Source organism: Dromiciops gliroides, chromosome 3, assembly GCF_019393635.1.
Source record: "Dromiciops gliroides isolate mDroGli1 chromosome 3, mDroGli1.pri, whole genome shotgun sequence".
Lineage (NCBI taxonomy): Eukaryota > Metazoa > Chordata > Mammalia > Microbiotheria > Microbiotheriidae > Dromiciops > Dromiciops gliroides.
In genome coordinates this window covers 89,466,143-89,488,760 of record NC_057863.1, presented here as the reverse complement: position 1 = coordinate 89,488,760, position 22,618 = coordinate 89,466,143, and the positions used below count along the sequence as shown (strand labels likewise).

The window sequence follows — 22,618 nt, the reverse complement described above, 5'->3', positions numbered from 1 at the left end:
TTACTCTCGCCTCTGCTTCAAAAATTTTTTCACAGTTACTATTATTAACTATTTCACTCCATCCTATTCCCTCCCCCATGATATTTACTCTATTTTCTATCTTCTTTCACCCTATCCCTCCTCAAAAGTGTTTTGTTTCTGACTGTCCCCTCCCCCAATCTGTCCTCCCTTCTTTCACTCCTCCCTCCTTATCCCCTTCCCCTCCTACTTTCCTGCAGGATTAGATAGATTATTCCACTCAATTGAGTGTGTATTCCCTCCTTGAGTATACTCTAATGAATAAGATCTTTGAGCCAGTTCTGATGAGTGTAAGGCTCATTCACTGCCCCACTCCTCCCCCATCTCTCCCCCTACTCCATAAGTCCTTTCCTGCTTCTTTCATGTGGGATTTTGCCCCATTTTACCTCTCCCATTCCCCCTCCCCCAGTGCAATCCCCTTACCCCTAAATTTTACCCTAAAGATGTCATCATGGGGCAGCTAGGTTACACAATAGACAGAGCACCCACCCTGGACTCAGGAAGACCCAAGCCCAAATTCGGCCTCAGACACAAGACACTCATGCACTGTGTGACCCTGGGAATGCCACCCAACCCCGACCACCCCACAAAAAAAAAAGACAAACAAAAAATAAATGCTTTACAGATATCATCCTTTCATAATCAATTCCCACCTGTTTTCTCTGTCTAAATTTCTTCTTATCATCTGCTCTAATACTGAGAAACTTTTTATGAGTTAGAAGTATCGGGGCAGCTAGATGGAGCAGTGGTAAAGCACTGGTCCTGGATTCAGGAGTGCCTGGGTTCAGATCCGGCCTCAGACACTTGACACTTACTAGCTGTGTGACCCTGGGCAAGTCACTTAACCCTCATTGCCCTGCAAAAAAAAAATGAGTTAGAAGTATCATCTTCCCATGTAGAAATGTAAACAGTTTAACTTTATAACATCCCTCTTGATTTCTTTTTCCTGTTTACCTTTTTATGCTTCTCTAGGGTCTTGTATTTGAAAATCAAATTTTCTATTTAGCTCAGTTCTTTTCATCACAAATACCTGAAAGTCCTCTTTTTCATTGAAGTTTCATTTATTCCTCTGAAAGATTATACAGTTTTGCTAGGTAGGTGATTCTTGGTTTTAATCCCAATTCCTTTGCCCTCTGGAATATCATATTCCATGCCCTCTGATCCTTTAATATAGAAGCTGCTAGATCTTGTGCTATCCTGACTATGGCTCCACAGTACTTGAATTGTTTCTTTCTGGCTGCTTGCAATATTTTCTCCTTGACCTGGGAGCTCTGGAATTTGGCTATAAAATTCCTGGAAGTTTTCATTTTGGGATCTCTTTCAGGAGGTGATAAGTGGATTCTTTCATTTCTATTTTACCTTCTGTTTCTAGAATATCAGGGCAATTTTCCCTTATAATCTCTTGGAAGATGATGTCTAAGATCTTGTTTTGATCATAGTTTTCAGGTAGTCCAATAATTTTCTCTTGGATCTATTTTCTAGGTCAGCTGTTTTTCCAAAGAGATATTTCACATTGCCCTCTATTTTTTTATTCATTTGGATTTGCTTTATTGTGTCTTGGTTTCTCATAAAGTCATTAGCTTCCATTTTTTCAATCCTAATTCTTAGGTGATTATTTTCCTCAGAAAGCTTTTCCATTTGGCTTTTCAAGCTGTTGACTTTTTTTTCATGACTTTCCTGCATCACTCTCATTTTTTCCTCCACCTCTTTTACTTTATCTTCACAGTCCTTTTTGAGCACTTCTATGGCCTGAGACCAATTCATATTATTCTTGGAAGCTTTGGATGTAGGAGCCCTGACATTGCTATCCTCTTCTGAGGGTGTACCTCTATCTTCCTTGTCACCAAAGAAACTTTCTATGGTCTGCATCTTTCTCTGTCTTCTTATTTTGCTTGCCTATTTCTTAATTTTTAACTCCTTCTTAAAGTGGGGCACTGCTTCCAGGCTGCATTGTCTGAAGCTCCAGGAGGTCCAAGGTGGTATGATTTAAGGAGTGGGAGGTTCTTCACTCACCTGGCCTGTGCTCTAGTCTGTAAATAACCCCAGGCCTACTTGCTCTTCACCCAGAAAACAAAGTTTTCGTTTTGCTGGGTTGATAGCTCTGGCCAGCCTGTGCCTCTCTCCTACCTGGGCCACCACCACTCAAGGCTGATTCCTGGCTCCCAGCAGGGGTAAAACAACCAAGTTCTGCCTCAGTGCCAGCAGAGACCCCTGTAATCTTCTTCTGGCCAGCCACTCAGCCCTCTCATCAGACTGTGAGCTTAGTTCCAGAAAATGCTGGTGCTGCAGCTGATTCAGAGGCTCTGAGGTCTCTTTCTCTGGTGCAGCCTGCTTGGGGCCGAATCTGTGTTGGCACGACCTCAGGGTTGGGTTCCACTCATATTCTGGCAAATCAGACCCCTCCTGCCAACCTTTTTAAGCTGTCTTTGACTGGAAAATAATTTCACCCTGTCCTTTTGTGGGTTCTGCTGCTCCAGGAATTGTCTTATGGCATTATTTGAAGGGATTTGGAGAAATGTGAGGGAGAGCTCTGAGGAGTCACTGCCTGTCCTTAGCCATCTTGGCTCTGCTCTCCATTTCTTTATAATGGTGGCCACTAAATCTTGCGTGATCTTGACTGTGACTACTCAGTACTTGAATTCTTTCTTTTTGTCTCTTGCAGTGTTTTGATTTGACCTGGAAATTCTTGATTTTGGCCAATACTATTGCTGCTGGGGGTTTTCATTTGGGATTTCTTTCAGGAAGTGACCAGTGGATTCTTTCTATTTCCACTATTTGTCTTTTGGGTCTAAGGGATTTGGGCAGTTTTCTTTTTTTTTTTTCTTTTTTTTTTCTTTTTAGTGAGGCAATTGGGGTTAAGTGACTTGCCCAGGGTCACACAGCTAGCAAGTGTTAAGTGTCTGAGGTTGGATTCGAACTCAGGTACTCCTGAATCCAGGGCCGGTGCTCTACCCACTGCACCACCTAGCTGCCCCGCAGTTTTCTTTTAAGATTTCTTAAAATAAGGGGCAGCTAGGTGGCACAGGGGATAAAACACAGGGCCCTGGATTCAGGAGGACCTGAGTTCAAATCCGGCCTCAGTCACTTGACACTTGCTAGCTGTGTGACCCTGGGCAAGTCACTTAACTCCCATTGTCCCACAAAAAAAAAAAAAAAAAGATTTCTTAAAATAAGATGTCTAGGCTTTTTTTCCCTGGTCTCAGTGTTCAGATAGTCCAATGATTCTTACATTTCTTTCTCTTTGATCTGTTTTCTAAGTAATTTTTGCCATGAGATACCTTAATTTTCTTCGATCTGGTCAGTGTTTTTAATTTCTTTTAATATTTCTTGTTGCTTCATGGAGTGGTTGGCTTCTGTTTGGTCCATTCACATTTTCAGGGAGTTTGCTACTTGATTAAGGTTTTGTACTTCTTGCTATGAGCTTTCCAGTTCTTTGTACTTCTTGCTAAGAGCTTTCCAGTTCTTTCTCTCATAACTCTCATTTTCTTCCTAACTTTACCCTTAAGCACTCTCATTCTGTTTATAAAAACATTTAAAAATTCTTTTTTTAAACCATTGTTTCATCTCTTCCAGGCATACTAGCTGAGTTTGTGAGGCTTTGCTTGTAACCTGTAGATATTTTGTCATCATTCTCTTTTTCTGGATTTGTGTCTTAAGCTTCCCTGATATTATTAATAGCCCTTTTTGGAGGACAGCAAAGTGGCTCAGTGGATAGAGCATTGGGCTTTGTGTTAGAAAGACCTGAGTTCAAATTTGACCTCAGATACCTACTAGCTTGTGTGACCTCGGGAAAGTAAGTTAACCTTTATTTGCCTCAGTTTTCTCAAATGTAAAATGGAGATAATAATAGCAACTACTTCCCACGGTTGTTGTGAAGAACAGTTGAGATAGCACAGTTCCTGGAACACAGTCGGCACTATATACATGCTAGCAATGAAGATTATGGTAGGGTTCTTTATTTGTTTACTCATTCTTCCACCTTATTTCCTGATTTTGGACTTGACGTCAGGGTTGGGCTCTGTGGCACCTCTGGTGGGGATGTTAGTCTTCTTAGTCTTATTACTGCTTTCTTAAGGATTATTCAGGATTTAAGGGACAGGCTGGTGACTTGAAAGCTTTTGGTGTTCCCCAAATGTTCTGATCCTTGACAATGTCTGACTGTCGTCCCCTTGGTCTGATCTCTGCAAGCTCCTTACCTAGGTTTAGCTCCGAGCAACATTAGGTTGCTGCTTGACTGCCCCATCAGTCAGCTGAAAAGCCCTGTTGCTTCAGAGGGGCAGATGGCAGACTCCCCTTTGGTCTGGGATTCCTGCTCTGGTTATACTGCTGCAGGCGGGTCTGTCTAGATGCTGCAAATGAAACCCCGCTTTGAGCCTGAGGTCTGAGTCACACTACTGCTGTGGCTTCTAGCTTCTGCATTTCCTCCTTTCTCCATCCACAGCCTAGCATCTCCCTAGCCAGAATGTCATGTGACCCCTCCCTCTCATCCTCCATCCCCATGGTTAGTTAGGTCTCCTTCTCAGTCTGTTCTGGAATTATGACTTAAACTGGGTTGTTGTTGTTCCATAGTGAACAACTCTTCATGACCCCACATGCCATACTGTCCATGGGGTTTTCTTTTTCTTTTCTGGAGGCAATCGGGGTTGAGTGACTTGCCCAGGGTCACATAACTAGTAAGTGTCTTAGATTATATTTTATTTTTTTGTTTTGTTTTTTGTTTTTTTGTTTTTGTTTTTAGTGAAGCAGTTGAGGTTAAGTGACTTGCCCAGGGTCACACAGCTAGTAAGTGTTAAGTGTCTGAGGCCGGATTTGAACTCAGGTACTCCTGACTCCAGGGCCAGTGCTCTATCCACTGAGCCACCTAGCCACCCCTTAGATTATATTTTAAACTCAGATCTTCCTAACTCCAGGACCAGGGTTCTTAAAACTGAGCCCCAGAATGGAACTGGTAGAGGTCCAGTTTGGATGTTAGACCTCTTCATGGTGTATAACCTCTCCCTGGGCCTGTGTGCTCCTGAGTCAACCTGATCCCACTCATCTTCAGTGTCTGAAGATCTCCTTGTCTGACTCCCTATGCTGACCTGAACAGGACAAAGGTTTTCTGGATTTTCCCATCAGGATTCAGGCTGGTACATTTTCTGGGTGTTTTTTTGTTTTGTTTTGTTTTTTGGGGTGGGGCAATGAGGGTTAAGTGACTTGACCAGGGTCCCACAGCTAGTAAGTGTCAAGTGTCTGAGGCCAAATTTGAACTCAGGTCTTCCTGAATCCAGGGCCGGTGCTTTATCCATTGCTCCACCTAGCTGCCCTCTAGGTGTTTTTTGAGAAATTTCGTAGAGAGGAGCTTGATGTCCTGTTTCCTACAATTCTGCCTTCTCTATCTCCCCCCTTTTCATTTTCCCCTTCCCTCTCTTTGCCCTCCTCCCCATCCCTTTCCTCACTGATTTTTTGTTTGTTTGTTTGTTTGATAAGGCATAAGTACAGACTCAGAAAGAGCTGGCTTCTCATTTGAGTAGAAAGACAAGACTATATTTTGACTTCTAGGGTCCCATATCTATTTGAATGCTTGTCTGACTTGTCATAATGGTCAAATCTATTAAGGGGACTGAGTCATCAGGGTTTTGTCCTGGGTTGCAGACAATACCTATAATCCTTTAAAATATGTAGAAATAATTGAATTTAGCACCTATTTATTACTAGAAAAATAATTAGGTAGTGTAATTTAATTTTCTTTTAGTGAGGCAATGGGGGTTAAGTGACTTGCCCAGGGTCACACAGCTAGTACGTGTTAAGTGTCTGAGGCTGGATTTGAACTCAGGTACTCCTGACTCCAGGGCTGGTGCTCTATCCACTGCACCACCTAGCTGCCCCCAGGTAGTGTAATTTAACAGGAAGCTATCAAATGTATTTTATGCTGCTCTTCCTGCAGGCACAAATTTGTGATAGTGGTGTATGCTTCTAATGCTGGTTGTGATAAAAGGGGCATACTTGGCACCTGGGTGTGGAGTGGTTGCTATATTTTAAAGATGCTTGAGTTTATGGCTGTGAAGAGCCTGGAGTTTCCTGTATAGAAAAAAAACCCCAAACTATTCTTAATTATATAACTTTATATGAAGTATAGTATACCCTAAGTTAAGTTCTTGTTAAGTGATTAAAATAATAATAATAACTAGTAGGGCATGGTGGTGCAGGCAATGGAGTTCTGGGCCTAGAGTCAGCAAGATTCATCTTACTTAGTTCAAATCTGGCCTCAGACACTTACTAACTATGTGACCCTGGGCAAATTATTCAACCCTGTTTGCCTCAATTCCTCATCTGTAAAATGAACTGGAGAAGGAATGGCAAACCACTCTAATATCTTTGCCAAGAAAACTACAAATGGGGTCACGAAGAGTTGGACACAAGCAAAACAACTGAACTACAATCACAAGGTATTTATATAGTGCTTTAAGGTTTTCAAAGAATTTAGTAAATACTATTCCATTTTATCCTCACAACAATCCTTGTCAGGAAGGAGGTGCTATTATTATCCCCATTTTAAGTTAAGGAAACTGAGACAGGCAGAGGTTAAGTGACTTTCTCAGTGTCACACAGCTAGTAGATGTCTGAGGCTAAATTTGAATTCAAGTTTTCCTGACTCCAGGGCCCAGTGCTCTGTGCACTGTGGAGCCACTTAACTGCCTTGCCAGAAGCCAAACCCCAAAAGGCAATAGGGGTATTGAAGCATTTCATGTAGAATGTACCTTTTTTTTGTTGTTGTTGCAGGGCAATCAGGGTTAAGTGACTTGCCCAGGGTCACACAGCTAGTAAGTGTCAAGTGTCTGGGGTCAGATTTGAACTCAGGTCTTCCTGAATCCAGGGCTTGTACTTTGTCTACTGTGCTACCTAGCTGCCCCCTAGAATGTACGCTTAGTGCTGTTCAGGAAAAAAGTAGTTAGATTCAAAAATCTGTGTTCCTTGCTTTCTAGAAGAGAAAAAACTAAGTCTCACATCAGGCACTGCCAACAGATCAGTGGAAGCATCTGCTGAAAAGAACATGGAGGTATGAATTCTTTCTCAAATACTTTTCTGATTTAGTCAGCAATGATTTTGAGGCTTTGATACTGATTTGGGGGTATATTTTTGCTTACATTTTCCCCTCTTGATCTGATTCTGTCTTTCCCACTGCTCTTCTGAAGTCAATGAAGAAAAGATGCGGATTGTCATTGATAGCACTGAACCTTCAGTAGGACATGGGCTGTTTTTCTAGGCAAAGTCACCATGCATCAGTGAAGTACCTGCTATGTTCCAAGCACTGTGCTAAGTGCAGGGGTGCGCAAATAAAGGCAGAAACAGTCCCTGCCCATCCCCCTCCCAGGAACTCACAACATAATGGGGGAGACAACATGTAGACAGCTATGTACAAACAAAATATAGACGGCAAATTGGCCATAATTTCAGAAGGGAGGTATTAGCAGTAAGCGAAAGCTTCTTTGTAGAAGGTGAGATTTTAGCTGAGACTTGAAAAAAAAAAAACCAAACCCAACCCAACCAAGGGAGCCAGGAGATAGAAATAAGGAGGGGGAGCATTCCAGGCATGGGGAGCAGCCAGTGAAAATGTACAGAATTGGGAGGTGGGGGTGAGGAACAACAAGGAGGCCAGTTGTTGCTGGATTTTGAGGGTACATGGAAGGGAATAAAGTATTTGGTCTTTTTTTTTTTCCAGTCATGTCTGACTCTTTGTGACCCCTTTTTGGGATTTTCTTGGCAAAGATACTAGAGGGGTTGGCTATTTCCTTCTCCAGCCCCTTTTACAGATGAGGAAACTGAGACAAACAGGGTTAAGTGACTTGCCCAGGGTAACCCAGCTAGTAAGTATCAGAGGCCAGACTTGACCTGAGGAAGATGAGCCTTCCTAACTCCAGGCCCAGGGTTCTATCTACTACCAAGCTGCCACCTGGAGTCAAGCATAAGAAGAAGGGAGAGTTAGAAAGGGCCAGAACTTTTTTTTTTTGCGGGGCAATGAGGGTTAAGTGACTTGCCCAGGGTCACATAGCTAGTAAGTGTTAAGTGTCTGAGGCTGGATTTGAACTCAGGTCCCCCTGAATCCAGGGCTTGTACTTTATCTGCTGTGCCACCTAGCTGCCCAGGGCCAGAGCTTTAAAAGCCTAACAGAAGGTTGTGTTTTCCAGGAGGGGAAGGAGTTACTATTCCATCCACATTTTTGTCACCTAAGTGACCATGTTTATTTCTCATACCATCAAAAAGAGATCTATAATTCCCCACACTACAGAACAAAACAAAAGAAAATACCACCACCAACAACAACAACAATGGGTAGGTACAGACCATGCTGTGCTCTCCATCTTAAAAGAGCAGGAACCCTACACTGTGGCAAACAGAAGGCAATAAATTGCATCTTGGATGAGGGCACTCAGTAATCCTGTATTTGGATTATCTCCTTCCCGAGTTCCTGTTACTTCTAGGTGAAACTTGCTCTGTCTTGGAGTTCTTTCTGACAGCATTGGCATGTCATGCCAGTTGGCATTGGCATGACTGAATTATCGATTTATTGTTGCATTACCTGGGCTCCCCTGAAACTAGCTATCTTAGGGCATTTGGGTGTCACAGTGGATAGAACACTGGGCCTGGAGTCAGGAAGAACTGAGTCCAAATCCTCTGATACTTATTAGCTGTGTGATCCTGGGCAAGTCACTTGACCTCTGTTTGATTCAGTTTCCTCATCTATAAAATGGGGATAATAATAGTACCTACCTCTCAGGGTCGTTGTAAGGGTCAAATGAGATAATAATTGTCATGTGTTTATCACAGTACCTGGCATACAGTAGGTGTCATAGAAATGTTAGCTATTATTATGATATAATTTGTTGACCTGATTGCCATGCCTGAATCATCAGCCTGGGATTCCTTTTCTTGGAAAATCAGGTGATGTGTATCTCTTGGACTGTGGGTGGTTTTGTCTACAGACGTTCTCACCTCAGTTCCTGGCACTCTCGTCTGAGTCATGTCTGTTTTCTCATGTTGCCCTGAAGTTCTCACCTCCGTCCCTGCCCAGGAGCAGGTTCAGGTGAGCCAGAGCAATCTAACTTCCCTTCCGCAGGCCATGGAGAATCTATTGGCTGCTGCAGAACCATAGGGACAACTGGGGAACAAGAGGTTGCGATGAGAGCAGGGCCAGACCTTGAGGGCAAATGTGACTCTCTGAAGATGGGAAAGAAATGAATGACTAAGGGAGAGAGGCTGAGAGTACTTAACTTACCCCGTATAATCTCAGTCAGTGCTGCTGAAAAATTCCTGGCCTGGAATTCTAGTGACTTGCTCAAGGTTATACAAATAGTAAGTGGTAGAGGAGATAATCAAATTCATGTCCTGTGAGTCTAAGGGCAGTGATTTTTTGGGGGGGGCAAGGCAATTGGGGTTAAGTGACTTGCCCAGGGTCACACAGCTAGTAAGTGTCAAGTGTCTGAGGCCGGATTTGAACTCAGGTCCTCCTGAATCCAGGGCCAGTGCTTTACCTACTATGCCACCTAGCTGCCCTAGTGATGTTTTTTAAATTCATCTTTCACTTATATACTTCATATAGCTATACTATAATATATTAGCTTATATATCATATTAGGCTATGCTATATATTCTATTCTATATTCTGTCATGTCATATTATATCCTATTATATAGCCTGTATTATACTTTTTCCTCTAGTGAGCTATATGCATACCCACTTTAATTCAAATCCTTTGTGCATTCTGAATTTTATAGATCTACTAGAGTGAGTCACTTGGAGAAATAGCAGTCAGAATATGTTGCAACAGGACATGCTTCCAATCGCACACTCCTAGGAAACAGGAAATGTGGCTGAGTGGTGGGAGTTTCCAAATCTTAGCCTCTTAGAGAGAGAAGGGGGATTCCCAAGCGCCAGCTCGAACTGTAGTTTTGCTTCTTCAGCAAACACGAGCTTAAGGGTTTGGGTATCTGTTTTTCTAGTAAGAAAAGGGGAAGCTCTAGTTTCCCATAGAGAGAAGAGGACCCTGGAGTCCTGCTTTCTAGAGAGAGAAAGAAGAATTGCTGGGAAGAACCACTTGTTGGAGGAAAAGAGGGTCACAAATATGACACCTGGAGCTGAAGATCTAGCAAGGCAATAAAACCAGATAATATCAGGGGGTAGAAACTTGAACTTGGCCCTTCCCTTCTTCCTTCTTCCCTTCCTCCCTCCCTCCCTCTCTTTCTTTACTTCTTTCTTTGCAATTGGGGTTAACTGACTTGCCCAGGGTCACACAGCTAGTAAGTATCAAGTCTATGAGGTCGGATTTGAACTCAGGTCCTCCTGAATCCAGGACTGGTGCTTTATCCACTGTGCCACCTAGCTGCCCCCAACCTTTGTTAATTCTTTTAACAATAATTTAATTTATGGAGAGGAAGCATGTAGTAGTGGATGGAAAGTGGCTTCAGATCAAAAAAAGATCTAGATTCACATTCTGATTGTCTAACTTTGGGCAAGGCCCTTAATCTTTCAGTGTCCCAGGTATCTGAGACCATTGGTTGCAGAATAGATGCCCATCTGCATTGGTAGAGGAAGTTTCTCACTGGATCTCCTAAATCTTAAGAAATCAATGGTGTGATTTTAAGAAAAGTTTTATTGATGTTTCTTTTTTTTTTTTAATTTTTAAATTTTTTTTTAGTGAGGCAATTGGGGTTAAGTGACTTGCCCAAGGTCACACAGCTAGTAAGTGTTAAGTGTCTGAGGCTGGATTTGAACTCAGGTACTCCTGATTCCAGGGCCGGTGCTCTATCCACTGCGCCACCTAGCTGCCCCTATTGATGTTTCTTTAAAAAGAAAATCACTGCTGACAATTTCAAATGATCCTCCTTGGCCTCCATTCCTCCAACAGAACTCTCCCTTGTAACAAAGGTCAGTTAAGCAAAATAGGTCAACGTATTAGTCATGTGTGTTGTTGCTCAGTCGTTTTCAGTTGGGGTTTTCTTGTCCAAGACACTACAATGGTTTACCATTTCCTTCTCTAGCTCATTTTACAGATGACAAATAGGGTTAAATGACTTGGCCAGGATTATATAGCTAGTAAGTGTCTGAGGCTGGATTTGAACTCAGGAAGATGAGTCTTCCTGACTCCAGGCCTGGCACTCTATCCATTGCACACCACCTGGCTGTCCCATGTCATTTGTATGTAACAACATGTTCTTCATTCCACCTCTATAGACTGCTATATAGGTATTAAGAGAAGGGAGACATGCCAGTTATGGTGTTGATCAGAGTTCCTTTGTCTTTCAATGTGTTTTCTTTTACATTGTGGTCATTATGTATATATTGTTGTCCGGGTTCTATTTAATTCACTGAATGAGTTCATATGCATCTTCCAAATTTACCTGAATTCTTCATTTCATTGTTTCTTACAGCATGGTAATATTCTATTACACTTTATACCACAATTTGTTTAGCTCTTCCCCAGGCTGGGAGCACTCATTTTGTTTACTACCAAAAAAGTGTTGCTATAAATATTTTGATGTACACAAGATCTTTCCCTCTTTGAGGAAAAGAGGGCTGGGACCCCCCCCCCCTGAAATCTTTTGGATGTATATTTTGAAGTTGTATTAAAGGGGGAAAGAGCATGAATAGTTTAATGATTTTTCTAGTGTAATTCAAAATCATTTTTCCATAATAATTAGACCAAATTTAGGATTATATCAACAGTACATTATGATGCTTATATTTTCTATAGCCCCTCCAATCCTTCAATAATCATCATGACTTATTCAGATAGTGCAGGTCTGATGGGAAGGGGGTTACCCACCTAATAACTTCAAGTTAATTTTCCTTCTGAGGGGCATCTAAGTCCTCAAAGCTATAGTCTGGACGATTATATTAGTCTCAGAGGTTAAAGTGGAACTCACCATAATGTATGTTGGAAGGGTTGCTCCTTTAGTTTTGTTTCCCTTTTGAGGGGATTCCAAGCCATAGAGGGTGGTTCTTTGAGAGTTGGCACTGAATAGGACCCTGTGCTGAATGGTGGGACTCATCTGAGGAGGAAAAGAATGATAATGATTATTTATAGGCTACTGTGAGTTCTTGGCACAATTCTCCATCATCTGTGAAGGGATTATTCTGTACACAGTATGCATTATTATCTTGAGAGTTTCTATAAAGCTTGTGGACCATTTTTATCCACTTCTGTGGAGATACAGATATAGCAATAGTCTGAGAGTTCCTGAAGGCGGCTCTAGATAGGGAAAAGTGAGCGAGAAAGAATGGTTTGTGTGGGTAGGTGTGGTTAACTCCAAAATTAAATTCCCTTTTAGCACAAAATTTGTGGTGCTGGCCATAGGCCACAACTGCATTCACTCCCAGGACCATTTCATCCTTGCTCATAATCCCTTCTTTTACTCCTGTTGCTTCTGGTCACTAGCTCTTGGCTCCAGAATAAAATGGAACCCACTTGTATCATGGTGGTTTTGACCTGATTAGACACTTCATGGAGCTGGGCTGTTGATCAGGCAAAGGGTTGTGTTTGTACTGTGGGCTAACTAACTCATCATATCTCTGCCAGTCATCTGGCCAAAGAAACAAGGTAGTAGAAAGATGACAGGGGTTGTGTGGGAAGGGCCACAAGGAGCAGGCAGAAAGCAGACAAAATAAGGGGAACCATGGAAGAACCAACCACTTCCTCAATCTTAAGTGGTCACCAACTCACATACCCCTCTCCTGGGAGCTTGAGTTCTCAGCCTACTGGGTCCAGACAACAGTTTAGATGAAATGGATGAAAAAGGAACTAATAAGTCTTTAATATTTACCAAGTACTAATCTAAGTGCTACAAAAAGAAAAAGCAAAGTAGTCCCTGCTCTTGAAGAGCTCACTCTTTAATTGGGAGAGATGACAGGTAAAAGATAGTTCTGATACAAGAGTCATTCATTCTCCAATACGCCAAAGGATATAAGGAGGCAGTTCTCAAAGAAAAAAATCCAAGCTATGAACAACCATATGAGAAAATGCTCCAAATAACTAAGAATTGGTGAAATGTAAATTCAAGGAACTTTGAGGTTTTACTTCACACCCATCAGATGGGAAAAGATAATTTTTTTTGGGGGGGGGAGTTGTGGGGCACTGAGGGTTAAGTGACTTGCCCAGGGTCACACAGGTAGTAAGTGTCAAGTATCTGAGGCCGGACTTGAACTCAGGTCCTCCTGAATCCAGGGTCAGTGCTTTATCCACTGTGCCACCTAGCTGCCCCACAAAAAGATAATTTTTTAAAAATGAAAATGAAAAATGTTGGAAGGGATATGGAAAAAAATAAGTACACTAACACATTGTTGGTAGAGCTATGAATTGTTCCAGCCATTCTGGAAAGCAATTCTAAACTATGCCACAAAAGTCACTAAACTGTGCATATTATTTGATCCAGAAATGCTATCATTTGGTCTGTGCTCACAGAGATCAAAGAAAAAAGATCCATGTGTACAAAAATATTTGTAGTAGCTCTTTGTGTTATGTGAAAGAACTATAAATTAAGGAAGTACTCATTAATCAGGGGCTGAACAAACTATGAAATATGAATGTAATGGGATATTATTACACTGTCAGAAATTATGAGAAAGAGAAATGTGGGAAGACTTTCATGAACTGATGCAGACTGAAGTAAGCAGAACCAGGTGAATAATTTTTATATAACAACAATAAAGAAAACACTTTGAAAGATTTAAGAATTTTGATCAATTTAATGGCCATCCAGTGTTCCAGAGGACTGATCATGAAGCATGCTAATCTACTTCCTGATAGAGAAGAAGTGATGGACTCAAGATGCAGAATGAGGCAAACATTTTCAGACATGGCTAATGTGGTAATTTGTTTTTCTTTACTATGCATATATATATATATATATGTATGTATGTATGTATGTATATATATGTGTGTGTGTATATATATATATATATATAATTTTTTTTTTTTTGGTGAGGCAATGAGGGTTAAGTGACTTGCCCAGGGTCACACAGCTAGTATCAAGTGTCAGGTCATATTTGAACTTAGGTCCTCCTGAATCTAGGGCCGGTACTTTATCCACTGCACCATCTAGTTGCCCCACTATGCATATTTTTACAAGAGCTTTGTTTTTTCTTCTTCTTCTTCTTTTTTTTTGTTTAATAAGGACAGAGAAGGGAATTATATATAGGATAGAGAAAGGGAGGGAGGGAGGGAGGAAGCAAGGAAGGAAGGAAGGAAGGAAGGAAGGAAGATGGAAGGAAGGAAAGAAGGAAGGAAAGAAGGAAGGAAGATGGAAGGAAAGAAGGAAGGAGAAAGAAAGGAGGGAAGGAGAAAGGAAGGAAGGAAAGAAGGAAGGAAGGAAGGAAGGAAGGAAGGAAGGAAGGAAGGAAGGAAGGAAGGAAGGAAGGAAGGAAGGAAGGAAGGAAGGAAGGAAGGAAGGAAGGAAGATGGAAGGAAGGAAGGAAGGAAGGAAGGAAGGAAGATGGAAGGAAGGAAAGAAGGAAGAAAGATGGAAGGAAAGAAGGAAGGAGAAAGAAAGGAGGGAAGGAGAAAGGAAGGAAGGAAAGAGACCCAAAAGAAAGCATGAGGGGCAGCTAGGTGGCAGAGTGGATAGAGCACCAGCCCTGGAGTCAGGAGTACCTGAGTTCAAATCCGGCCTCAGACACTTAACACTTACTAGCTGTGTGACCCTGGGCAAGTCACTTAACCCCAATTGCCTCACTAAAAAAAAAAAAAAAAGGAAAGCATGAAGAAAGGAGGGAAGGAAGATAGGAAAGAAGGAAGGAAAAAAGAAAATAAGGAAAACAGGGTCATTGAAGCACTTTTTAAAGGCACAAATGACAACAGAAGGAAGGCCAGAAAGAATCACAGATAAGCAGGAACAAAGGAAGGCAGCCACTTACAGTTGTGAGATTCCATCATCCCCAGGTTGGCCTTTCTTTTATACAAATTGTACAGTGATGCTGAAAGCCTGGTTTCTAGCAGCACCCATATGTCCTCTGACCAGATCTGGGACCTCTATGCCAGAGAAGCTCTTCCAGAAGGATTTCTTCTGGTCTTTCATATTTCCTGCAAGAGTCCTAGTTTCATGTGAAGATTCATAGCTAGGGAGTATTTTCCCTAATCTGTGTGCAGGAGCCCACAGAGGACTATGAGGCAGTAGTGGCAGCAACTCCTTTAGCATCAGGAGGAGAGACCCATATATCTCCAGGGATTGGGGATGGGGGTGGGGTAGGGAATGGGGAAACAACCCTTAAGCAGGAAGTGCTGGGTGTTGTGGTAATGGACTTCTAGGAGTAGGGCTGGATGAGGAAGTAAGGTCAAGCTGTGAGTGATCATGATTCTTCAAGAGGCAGGCTCCCTAGCCTCCTCTATCTAAGGCACTTTGCAAATGGTCAGATTACCATTACATTTAGAAAGAATTCTTCCAGAAATTGGTACTATTTACACACACTGATTTTGAGATGAGCATTGCAATTCTTCAATTTTTGTTTCGATACATGTGATATTGTAGTCTTGGGGGAGGGAGGGACCACTTGACCTTGACCAAGGAGGGTCGTGCCCACAGATGAAATCAGAAAACTTTTCAAGTACAGAAGAAGTGAAGGAGGGGGGGGCAGCTAGGTGGCACAGTGGATAGAGCACCGGCCCTGGAGTCAGGAGGACCTGAGTTCAAATCCGGCCTCAGACACTTAACACTTACTAGCTGTGTGACCCTGGGCAAGTCACTTAACCCCAATTGCCTCACTAAAAAAAAAAAAAAAAAAAAAGAAGTGAAGGAGGGCCCTGTAAAATTGGAAATTGCCAAAAGAAAGTGGAGATGGCATTTAGTAACATTGAATTCTTAACATTCAGGGTTCTAGGTCTCAAGGGAAACGTTCTCAACCTTGTTTGTGTGGTGGACACCTTTAGCAGCCTGGAGAATCCTATGGACCCCTTTTCAGAATAATACTTTTCAGTGACTAAAACAAAATGCATACAATTACAAAGGAAGCCATTTGCATTGAAATACAGCAATCAAAAGATATTTTCCCCCTTCTCAATAAAGGTGCATGAACCATAGGGGAGGTTGTTTAGGAACTGCTACTACAGGATGATACCTTTAATGGGAGTGTGGATTTCTGTAATGCTTTGCCTTGTTTCTTCTCCCCCAAAGGCAGTAAAATATAGAATGGATCATAAATACAGAGGTCGATGCATCATTTTCAACAACTATGAATTTCAGACCATGAACTACAGGGAAGGAAGTTGTAAAGATGCAGGTAAGGAATTTGGGTGGTGTTGATCAAATGGATTTTAAAAAGGGGTGGGGTTTTTTGTTTGTTTGGTTTTTTTCTTTTTCTTTTTTTTTTTTTTGTGGGGCAATGGGGGTTAAGTGACTTACCTAGGGTCACACAGGTTGTAAGTGTCAAGTGTCTAAGGCCGGATTTGAACTCAGGTCCTCCTGAATCCAGGGCCAGTGCTTTATGTACTGCACCACCCAACCGACCCCTGTTTGTTTATTTTCAACAATTCCATTCAATATACTGGTCTGCTTTATTCCGGACACTGTGATAAACTAGGGATACAAAATTTCAAAAGAAAACATCCAATGTCATCCTTGTTCTAAAGGAGATTACCTTCCACATTCCACATTTTCTTTCTATATTTTGTAATAATGACTGGTACTGGGGGTAGCTAGGTGGTGTGGTAAAAAAAATATGAAAGTTTTTTAACAGTCGGTTAGGATAACTGAAAGACGCCAGTCTTTTTTTTAAGGACCACCCTTTCGGGGAGGAGACCAATGGCATGAGCTACGCACCCCAGTCCGCCTGCTGCACACGTCAGACTGCCTGCTAGCACTCCACTTCGGGGTGCGAGCTTAAAAATGACCTTGGGCAAGTCACTTAACCCCAATTGCCTAAGGGGCAGGTAGGTGGCGCAGTGGATAGAGCACTGGCCCTGGAATCAGGAGGACCTGAGTTCAAATCTGGCCTCAGACACTTAACACTTAACTAGCTGTGTGACCCTGGGCAAGTCACTTAACTCCAATTGCATCACCAAAAAAACAAATAAAAAATTCTCATAACCTGGCTCTTCCCTACCTTTTAAGCTCGCACCCTGGAAGTGGAGTGCTAGCAGGCAGTCTGACGTGCGCAGCAGGCAGACTGGCGTGCGTAGCTCATGCCGTTGGTCTCCTCCCCAAAAGGGTGGTCCTTAAAAAAAAAACTGGCATCTTTCAGTTATCCTAACCGGCTGTTAAAAAACTTTCATTTTTTTTTACCACAGTGGCACAGTGGATAATGCATTGGCCCTGGATTCAGGATGACCTGAGTTCAAATCCAGCCTCAGACGCTAGCTGTGTGACCTTGGGCAAGTCACTTAACCCTCATTGCCCTGCAAAAAAACAAAAAATTAATGACTGGTATTAATATGTTAAAGTTTGCACTTACATCACCTCTCTTGGGCCTCACAACAGCTCTTGTGAGACAGGAACTCTCCTCACTATTTTGTAGAGCTGGAAATTGAAGCTTGATCAATTTAAGATGACTTACCCATGATCACATGACTTGTTAAGTATCTGAGGCAAGATTGGAACCCAGTGCTTCTGACAAGTCTAACACTTTATCAGAATTATGCCATGATGCCTCTCAAAGATTTCCAGTTAAATGTGATCTTGAGAAAGTCACTGGATCTTCTGGTCTTCTGTTTCCTCATTAACAAATGGACTAGATTATTTCAAAGATCTTTGACAGCTCTAGTCTATGAAATGTTAGTATGTTAGTATAAAGGCGAGGAGCAGCTAGGTTGTACAGCAAATGGATCACTGGACCTGGAGTTAGGAAGATCTGAGTGTGTGTGTGTGTGTGTGTGTGTGTGTGTGTGTGTGTGTGTGATCCTGGGCAAGCCACTTAACCCCTATTTGCCTCAGTTCCTCATCTGTAAAATGGGGGACACACTGGAGAAGGAAATGGCAAACCACTCCAGTATCTTTGCCAAGAAAACCCCATGGGAGTCACAGAGTTGGTTACAACTGAACAATACAATAAAGGCTAGGCAATTGTTTTTTTCTTTAATGAGATACTGCTGGTACATCACATGTAACAAAATGTTGAGGCATTTAGGAAGCATGTATATAAGAATACATGAAGGATTAAGACTTCTATAACAACAGGGAATTTTCACTATCAAGCAAGATCAACTGTGTGTGTAAGTCCTTGGCGATTGCTTCAGAAGCTGATGACTTGCCTAGTGGCACACAGCTAATAAGTGCCAACGTTTGTAATTTGAATCCAGGTCTTCCTAACTCTAAGGACTCTGAGGCAGTCGGTGGTGGTGAAGTGGATAGAGTGCTGGGCCTGGAGTTGGAAAGACCTGAGTTCAAATCTGGATTCAGATACTTACAAGCTAAGGGACCTCAGGCAAATCAGTTTCCTCTACTGTAAAATGTGGGTGATGATAGCCTGTACCTCCCAGGATTGATATGAGGATCGGATGAGATAATATTTGTAAAGTACTTAACATAGTGCTTGGCATAAAGTAGTCACTATATAAATTATTATCAGAATCTGTATCTTCCTGACTCTAAGCCCAGTGCTTTCCCCATCACCTTGGATGGGAGTAGGGATTCTGTGGGTACAAAGAAAGACTGACATTTCAATGATTCAGGGGGATTCACTCTGGAATTATGTTAAATTCCTTTTTAACAGATGACCTGAGGAGTGTTTTTGAGTGGCTTGGGTTCACAGTGACAATTCATCACAATACCACAGAAGACGAAATGAAAGAGATTCTGATGCTGTGTAGAATCGACCCAATGCACCAAGATAGCGACTGCTTTGTGTGCTGCGTCCTCACCCATGGCGAGTCTGGTTGTGTGTTCTCCTCGGATGAGAAGAGCATAGCCATTTATGAGCTCACATCCTATTTCATGGCCCATGAATGCCGAGGCCTGATTAACAAACCCAAGCTCTTTTTCTTCCAAGCCTGTCAAGGCACGGATATACAAGAAGGTGTGTTTCTTCAAGCAGATGCGAAGAAGGCCAAAAACTCACTTTCTGTCACCAAGAATATCCCTCAGAGGTGCATCCCAAAGGAAGCAGATTTCCTCCTGGGGATGGCCACAGTTGATGGTTGTTCTGCTATTCGACATAGAGTCAGAGGTTCCTGGTATATTCAAGCCCTCTGTCATCAGCTGAAACGCTTGGTACCAAGGTACTCTCTCTGGGAAGCTTGATGATGTTAGTTGTTGTTCTGGGTTGAGACTAACGGGTAACTCCTAGAGATGATGGGTCATGAATTATATCTATTAGATCAATAATCACATCAGTATTTGCCATTATCATGGGAAAGGGTATAATAATCTTCTGCCCTGTGGTTCTGGGTGAAGCTCTAACTCTGGAGGCAAATAGGTAGTACTGTGGATAGAATGCTGGACCTGAGTTCAAATCCTGCCTCAGATACTTATTACCCATGGTGACCCTGGGTAAGTCCTTCAATATCCTCCTGCCTCAGTTTATTATCTGTAAAATAGGGATAATAACAGGCATCTAATTCTATAGGGTTGTTGTGAGGATAACATGAAGTAATATTTGTCAAGCTCTTTGCAAACCTTAAAGGACAGGATAAATATTGTTATTATTATTACTCATAATCACTGTGACCTGAGGAGTTCTTATCAGGGGTTTTTTGAATATGGAGAGGGAAGAATTAAATCTCTGTTTTCCCTTACCTCTCACTGAAATTTAGCTTTTCCTTCAATCGTGAATGTAGGCGACAAAACATTATTGTGACATAGTCCCTGTGTTTTACTAGGTTGCCAAAGGGGTCCTTGATGCAAAAAAAAGTCAAGACCCCTTGGCCTAGACCAAAGAGTTCTTGGCTGGCTGCTACTCCATGATGTGTGTTGTATTCCCCTTGTAGAATGAATGGAAACGTCTCGTGGTCAGTGACTATTTCCTGTTATCTTTGTAGCCTTGGTAGTCAGTGCAGTTCCTGGCCACATAGGAGGCGATCAATTAATGCTCGTTGTTTGAATGGTTGATAGAAAGTTTACACAGTATACAACTTTCACTCAGAATGATACCTGAGAACATTCATTCGTCTGTGACCAGGAACAGAATGATAAGCAACCTTCACAAATTCAATATCACTGTTAAAAGCTAAATTCGAGTTGTAGCACAAGAGAGACGGCTGTGGCACTACAAAGAACTCTAGATTCTGTTCCTGTCAAGTTATGTGGTCTTGGTCAAGCCACAACCTTTTAACTATTTGCCTTTCATTTATATCTGTAGTCCTGATGATGTATTCAGGCTTCAGTTCCAAATTACAATTCCTACTAGGCCTTCAGATAGAACATATCTTTTTTTGGGGGGGGGGGCAATGAGGGTTAAGTGACTTGCCCAGGGTCACACAGCTAGTAAGTGTCAAGTGTCTGAGGCCGGATTTGAACTCAGGTCCTTCTGAATCCAGGGCTGGTGCTTTATCCACTACACTACCTAGCTGCCCTTGGTTCTCCCTATATTTCTGAAATCACAGGTGTGGTTTAAAAATAAAACCCCCAGTCCTCCCCAAAGAAAACTAGATACAATAATGATTCATGTGGTATTAGGTGCCCATATGCTCACTAAAGTATAGGACTTGATTGTTGATCATTTTCTGGTCCAGACTTGTGGTTCCATCGGTCAATCGACTGTTGTTGAGGAGGGAGGAAATTACTTCTCTCAATACAGCTCTCCCTCCCAGGGAAGAATGCATCTTCTAGTCTTTGGAGAATGAATTGCCTGGTGCAGTGAGAAGTTAAGTAATTTGCCCAGGGTCACAAAGCCAGGCTGGGTGATAGGTGGGACTGGAACCTAGATCTTTATTTTATAGATGGGAGAACTGAACCTCAGTTAAGTGACTTGAACAGGGTCACATATCACAGTCAAGATTGGGACCCAGGGTTCTCCTGTCTCAAGGTCTAGCACTCTTTCCATTACAACACACTGCTTTTTCTTTGGAAAACCTCATACGTCCTCTCCACCTTCTCACTAATGCTCCCCCCACCCCTTTCTGCCCGCAGACAGGAAGACATCTTAACCATCCTAACAGTAGTCAATAATGATGTGAGCCAACAGGGTGATCTGAAGGGAACAATGAAACAGATCCCCCAGCCTGCTTTTACACTCCTGAAAAAAGTGATATTCCCAGTGCCACCTGATGACCCTCCACCAGCAGAAGAGAATTTCTTATAGAATGATAAAATCTCAAGCAAGGAAGTAACTCAGTTCACCCTCAGAAGTCCAGCCCATGAGGAATCTTCTCTACAATATGATGGCAGATGGTCAACTCTACTTGAAGTGAAGGCTTCTGTTTATCAGAGCCTCATGAATTAATTGTTATTTGAAGTTTTTATGACCCCATCTTTTGGCCAGTGGGGCACTTGCGGTGAATTGGATTTAAGAGAGGAGGGCTGGGCAAAATCACCAGCCTCACTCTCTCCTCCAGACCCATCTGGGTCCAATGGCAAGATATACTTCGGGATGACTGGAAATGGCCCTGGATGTTTGAGGCAATCAGGGTTCAGGGATTTGTCCAGGGTCATACGGCTAGTAAGTGTCAAGTGTATGAGGCCAGATTTGAACTCAGGTCCTCCTGACTCCAGGGCTGGTGCTCTATCTACTGCGCCACTCTAGCTGCCCCTTGAGTCGTAGTATCATAAATAGAATAGAATACTAGCCTTGGAGTCAGCTGAGACCTGTATTCCAACACAGCCTCTGACACTTACTAGCTACTATGTGGCCATGGGTTAGCCACTTAATTGGCGTGAACCTCAGTTGTCACATCTGTAAAATGGGGATAATGCCACCTGCTTCACTGAAAGGACCAAATTAGACACAGAGAGGGACTTGACATGTGCTTTCATTGCCATAAAGAACTCCCAAGTAAGGACATTGCCTCCACCAGTACAGATCAGCACCTTCTCTATAACTCTGTGGAACTGACTCACGCCCTGAAATATTAAGTGACTTTGCTCAGGGAAATGGTTAGAATAAGATGCTAAGGGGCATATGGTCTGGTATATGTCAAGAGCAGGAAATTAACCCCAACCTTTCTGACTCTCTACCCACTATTCAACATTGGTTCTTGCGAAGAATAGAACTTAGAACAATTAATACGTGTCAGTTACTCTTATTATATTAAACTTTTATGAGAGGCTGGCTATTCCTGAGTTCTACTATATTAGGGAGACTGCAGCAAAAGCACTTGGTTGGTGAGTGCTCCTTATCTGGTAACTTCAGGACTTCTGAGAATTCTGCCTTTCAACTGGAAAAGACAGAAGGAAATACTTTCTAAAACTTAGCATAATCCAAAATAGAAAAGATTGACTCATAAAGTAGTGAGTTTTCAGTCCCCAAAAGTGTCCTAGTAAACAATAACAGCATTCATTCTGACTCACTATTTGGAAGACAATTCACATCTGCTCCCTCATTACCAGTTTCTGGACAGCTTTCCCAGGAAAAGAAGCAGCCCACAACTCTGAGCCTTGACATCCTTAGGTGATTTCTAGCAGTGTGTTTGATGTAATTAATATTCGCTTTAACAAAAAACATTGGGAGTTAGTTTCAAATTTGGCAGGAAAATAAGAAATGA

The 22,618-nt window shown here is 42.2% G+C and overlaps 1 protein-coding gene across 4 annotated transcripts in view; it reads left to right on the top strand.

The window, feature by feature from the left end:
* Positions 1-21,458, top strand: part of CASP10 (caspase 10) — a 41,811-nt gene extending 20,353 nt beyond the window's left edge. For 3 of the 4 annotated variants that reach the window (XM_043997213.1, XM_043997212.1, XM_043997211.1), the window contains 4 exons: positions 6,984-7,057; positions 16,161-16,266; positions 18,694-19,198; positions 21,048-21,458. In XM_043997213.1, the coding sequence (XP_043853148.1) occupies positions 6,984-7,057; positions 16,161-16,266; positions 18,694-19,198; positions 21,048-21,219 (857 nt within the window). In that variant the 3' untranslated portion in view covers positions 21,220-21,458. The remainder of the gene's footprint in view (positions 1-6,983; positions 7,058-16,160; positions 16,267-18,693; positions 19,199-21,047) is intronic. The other variant, XM_043997214.1, reaches the window with a different exon arrangement.
* The last annotated feature ends 1,160 nt before the right edge of the window (positions 21,459-22,618 follow it).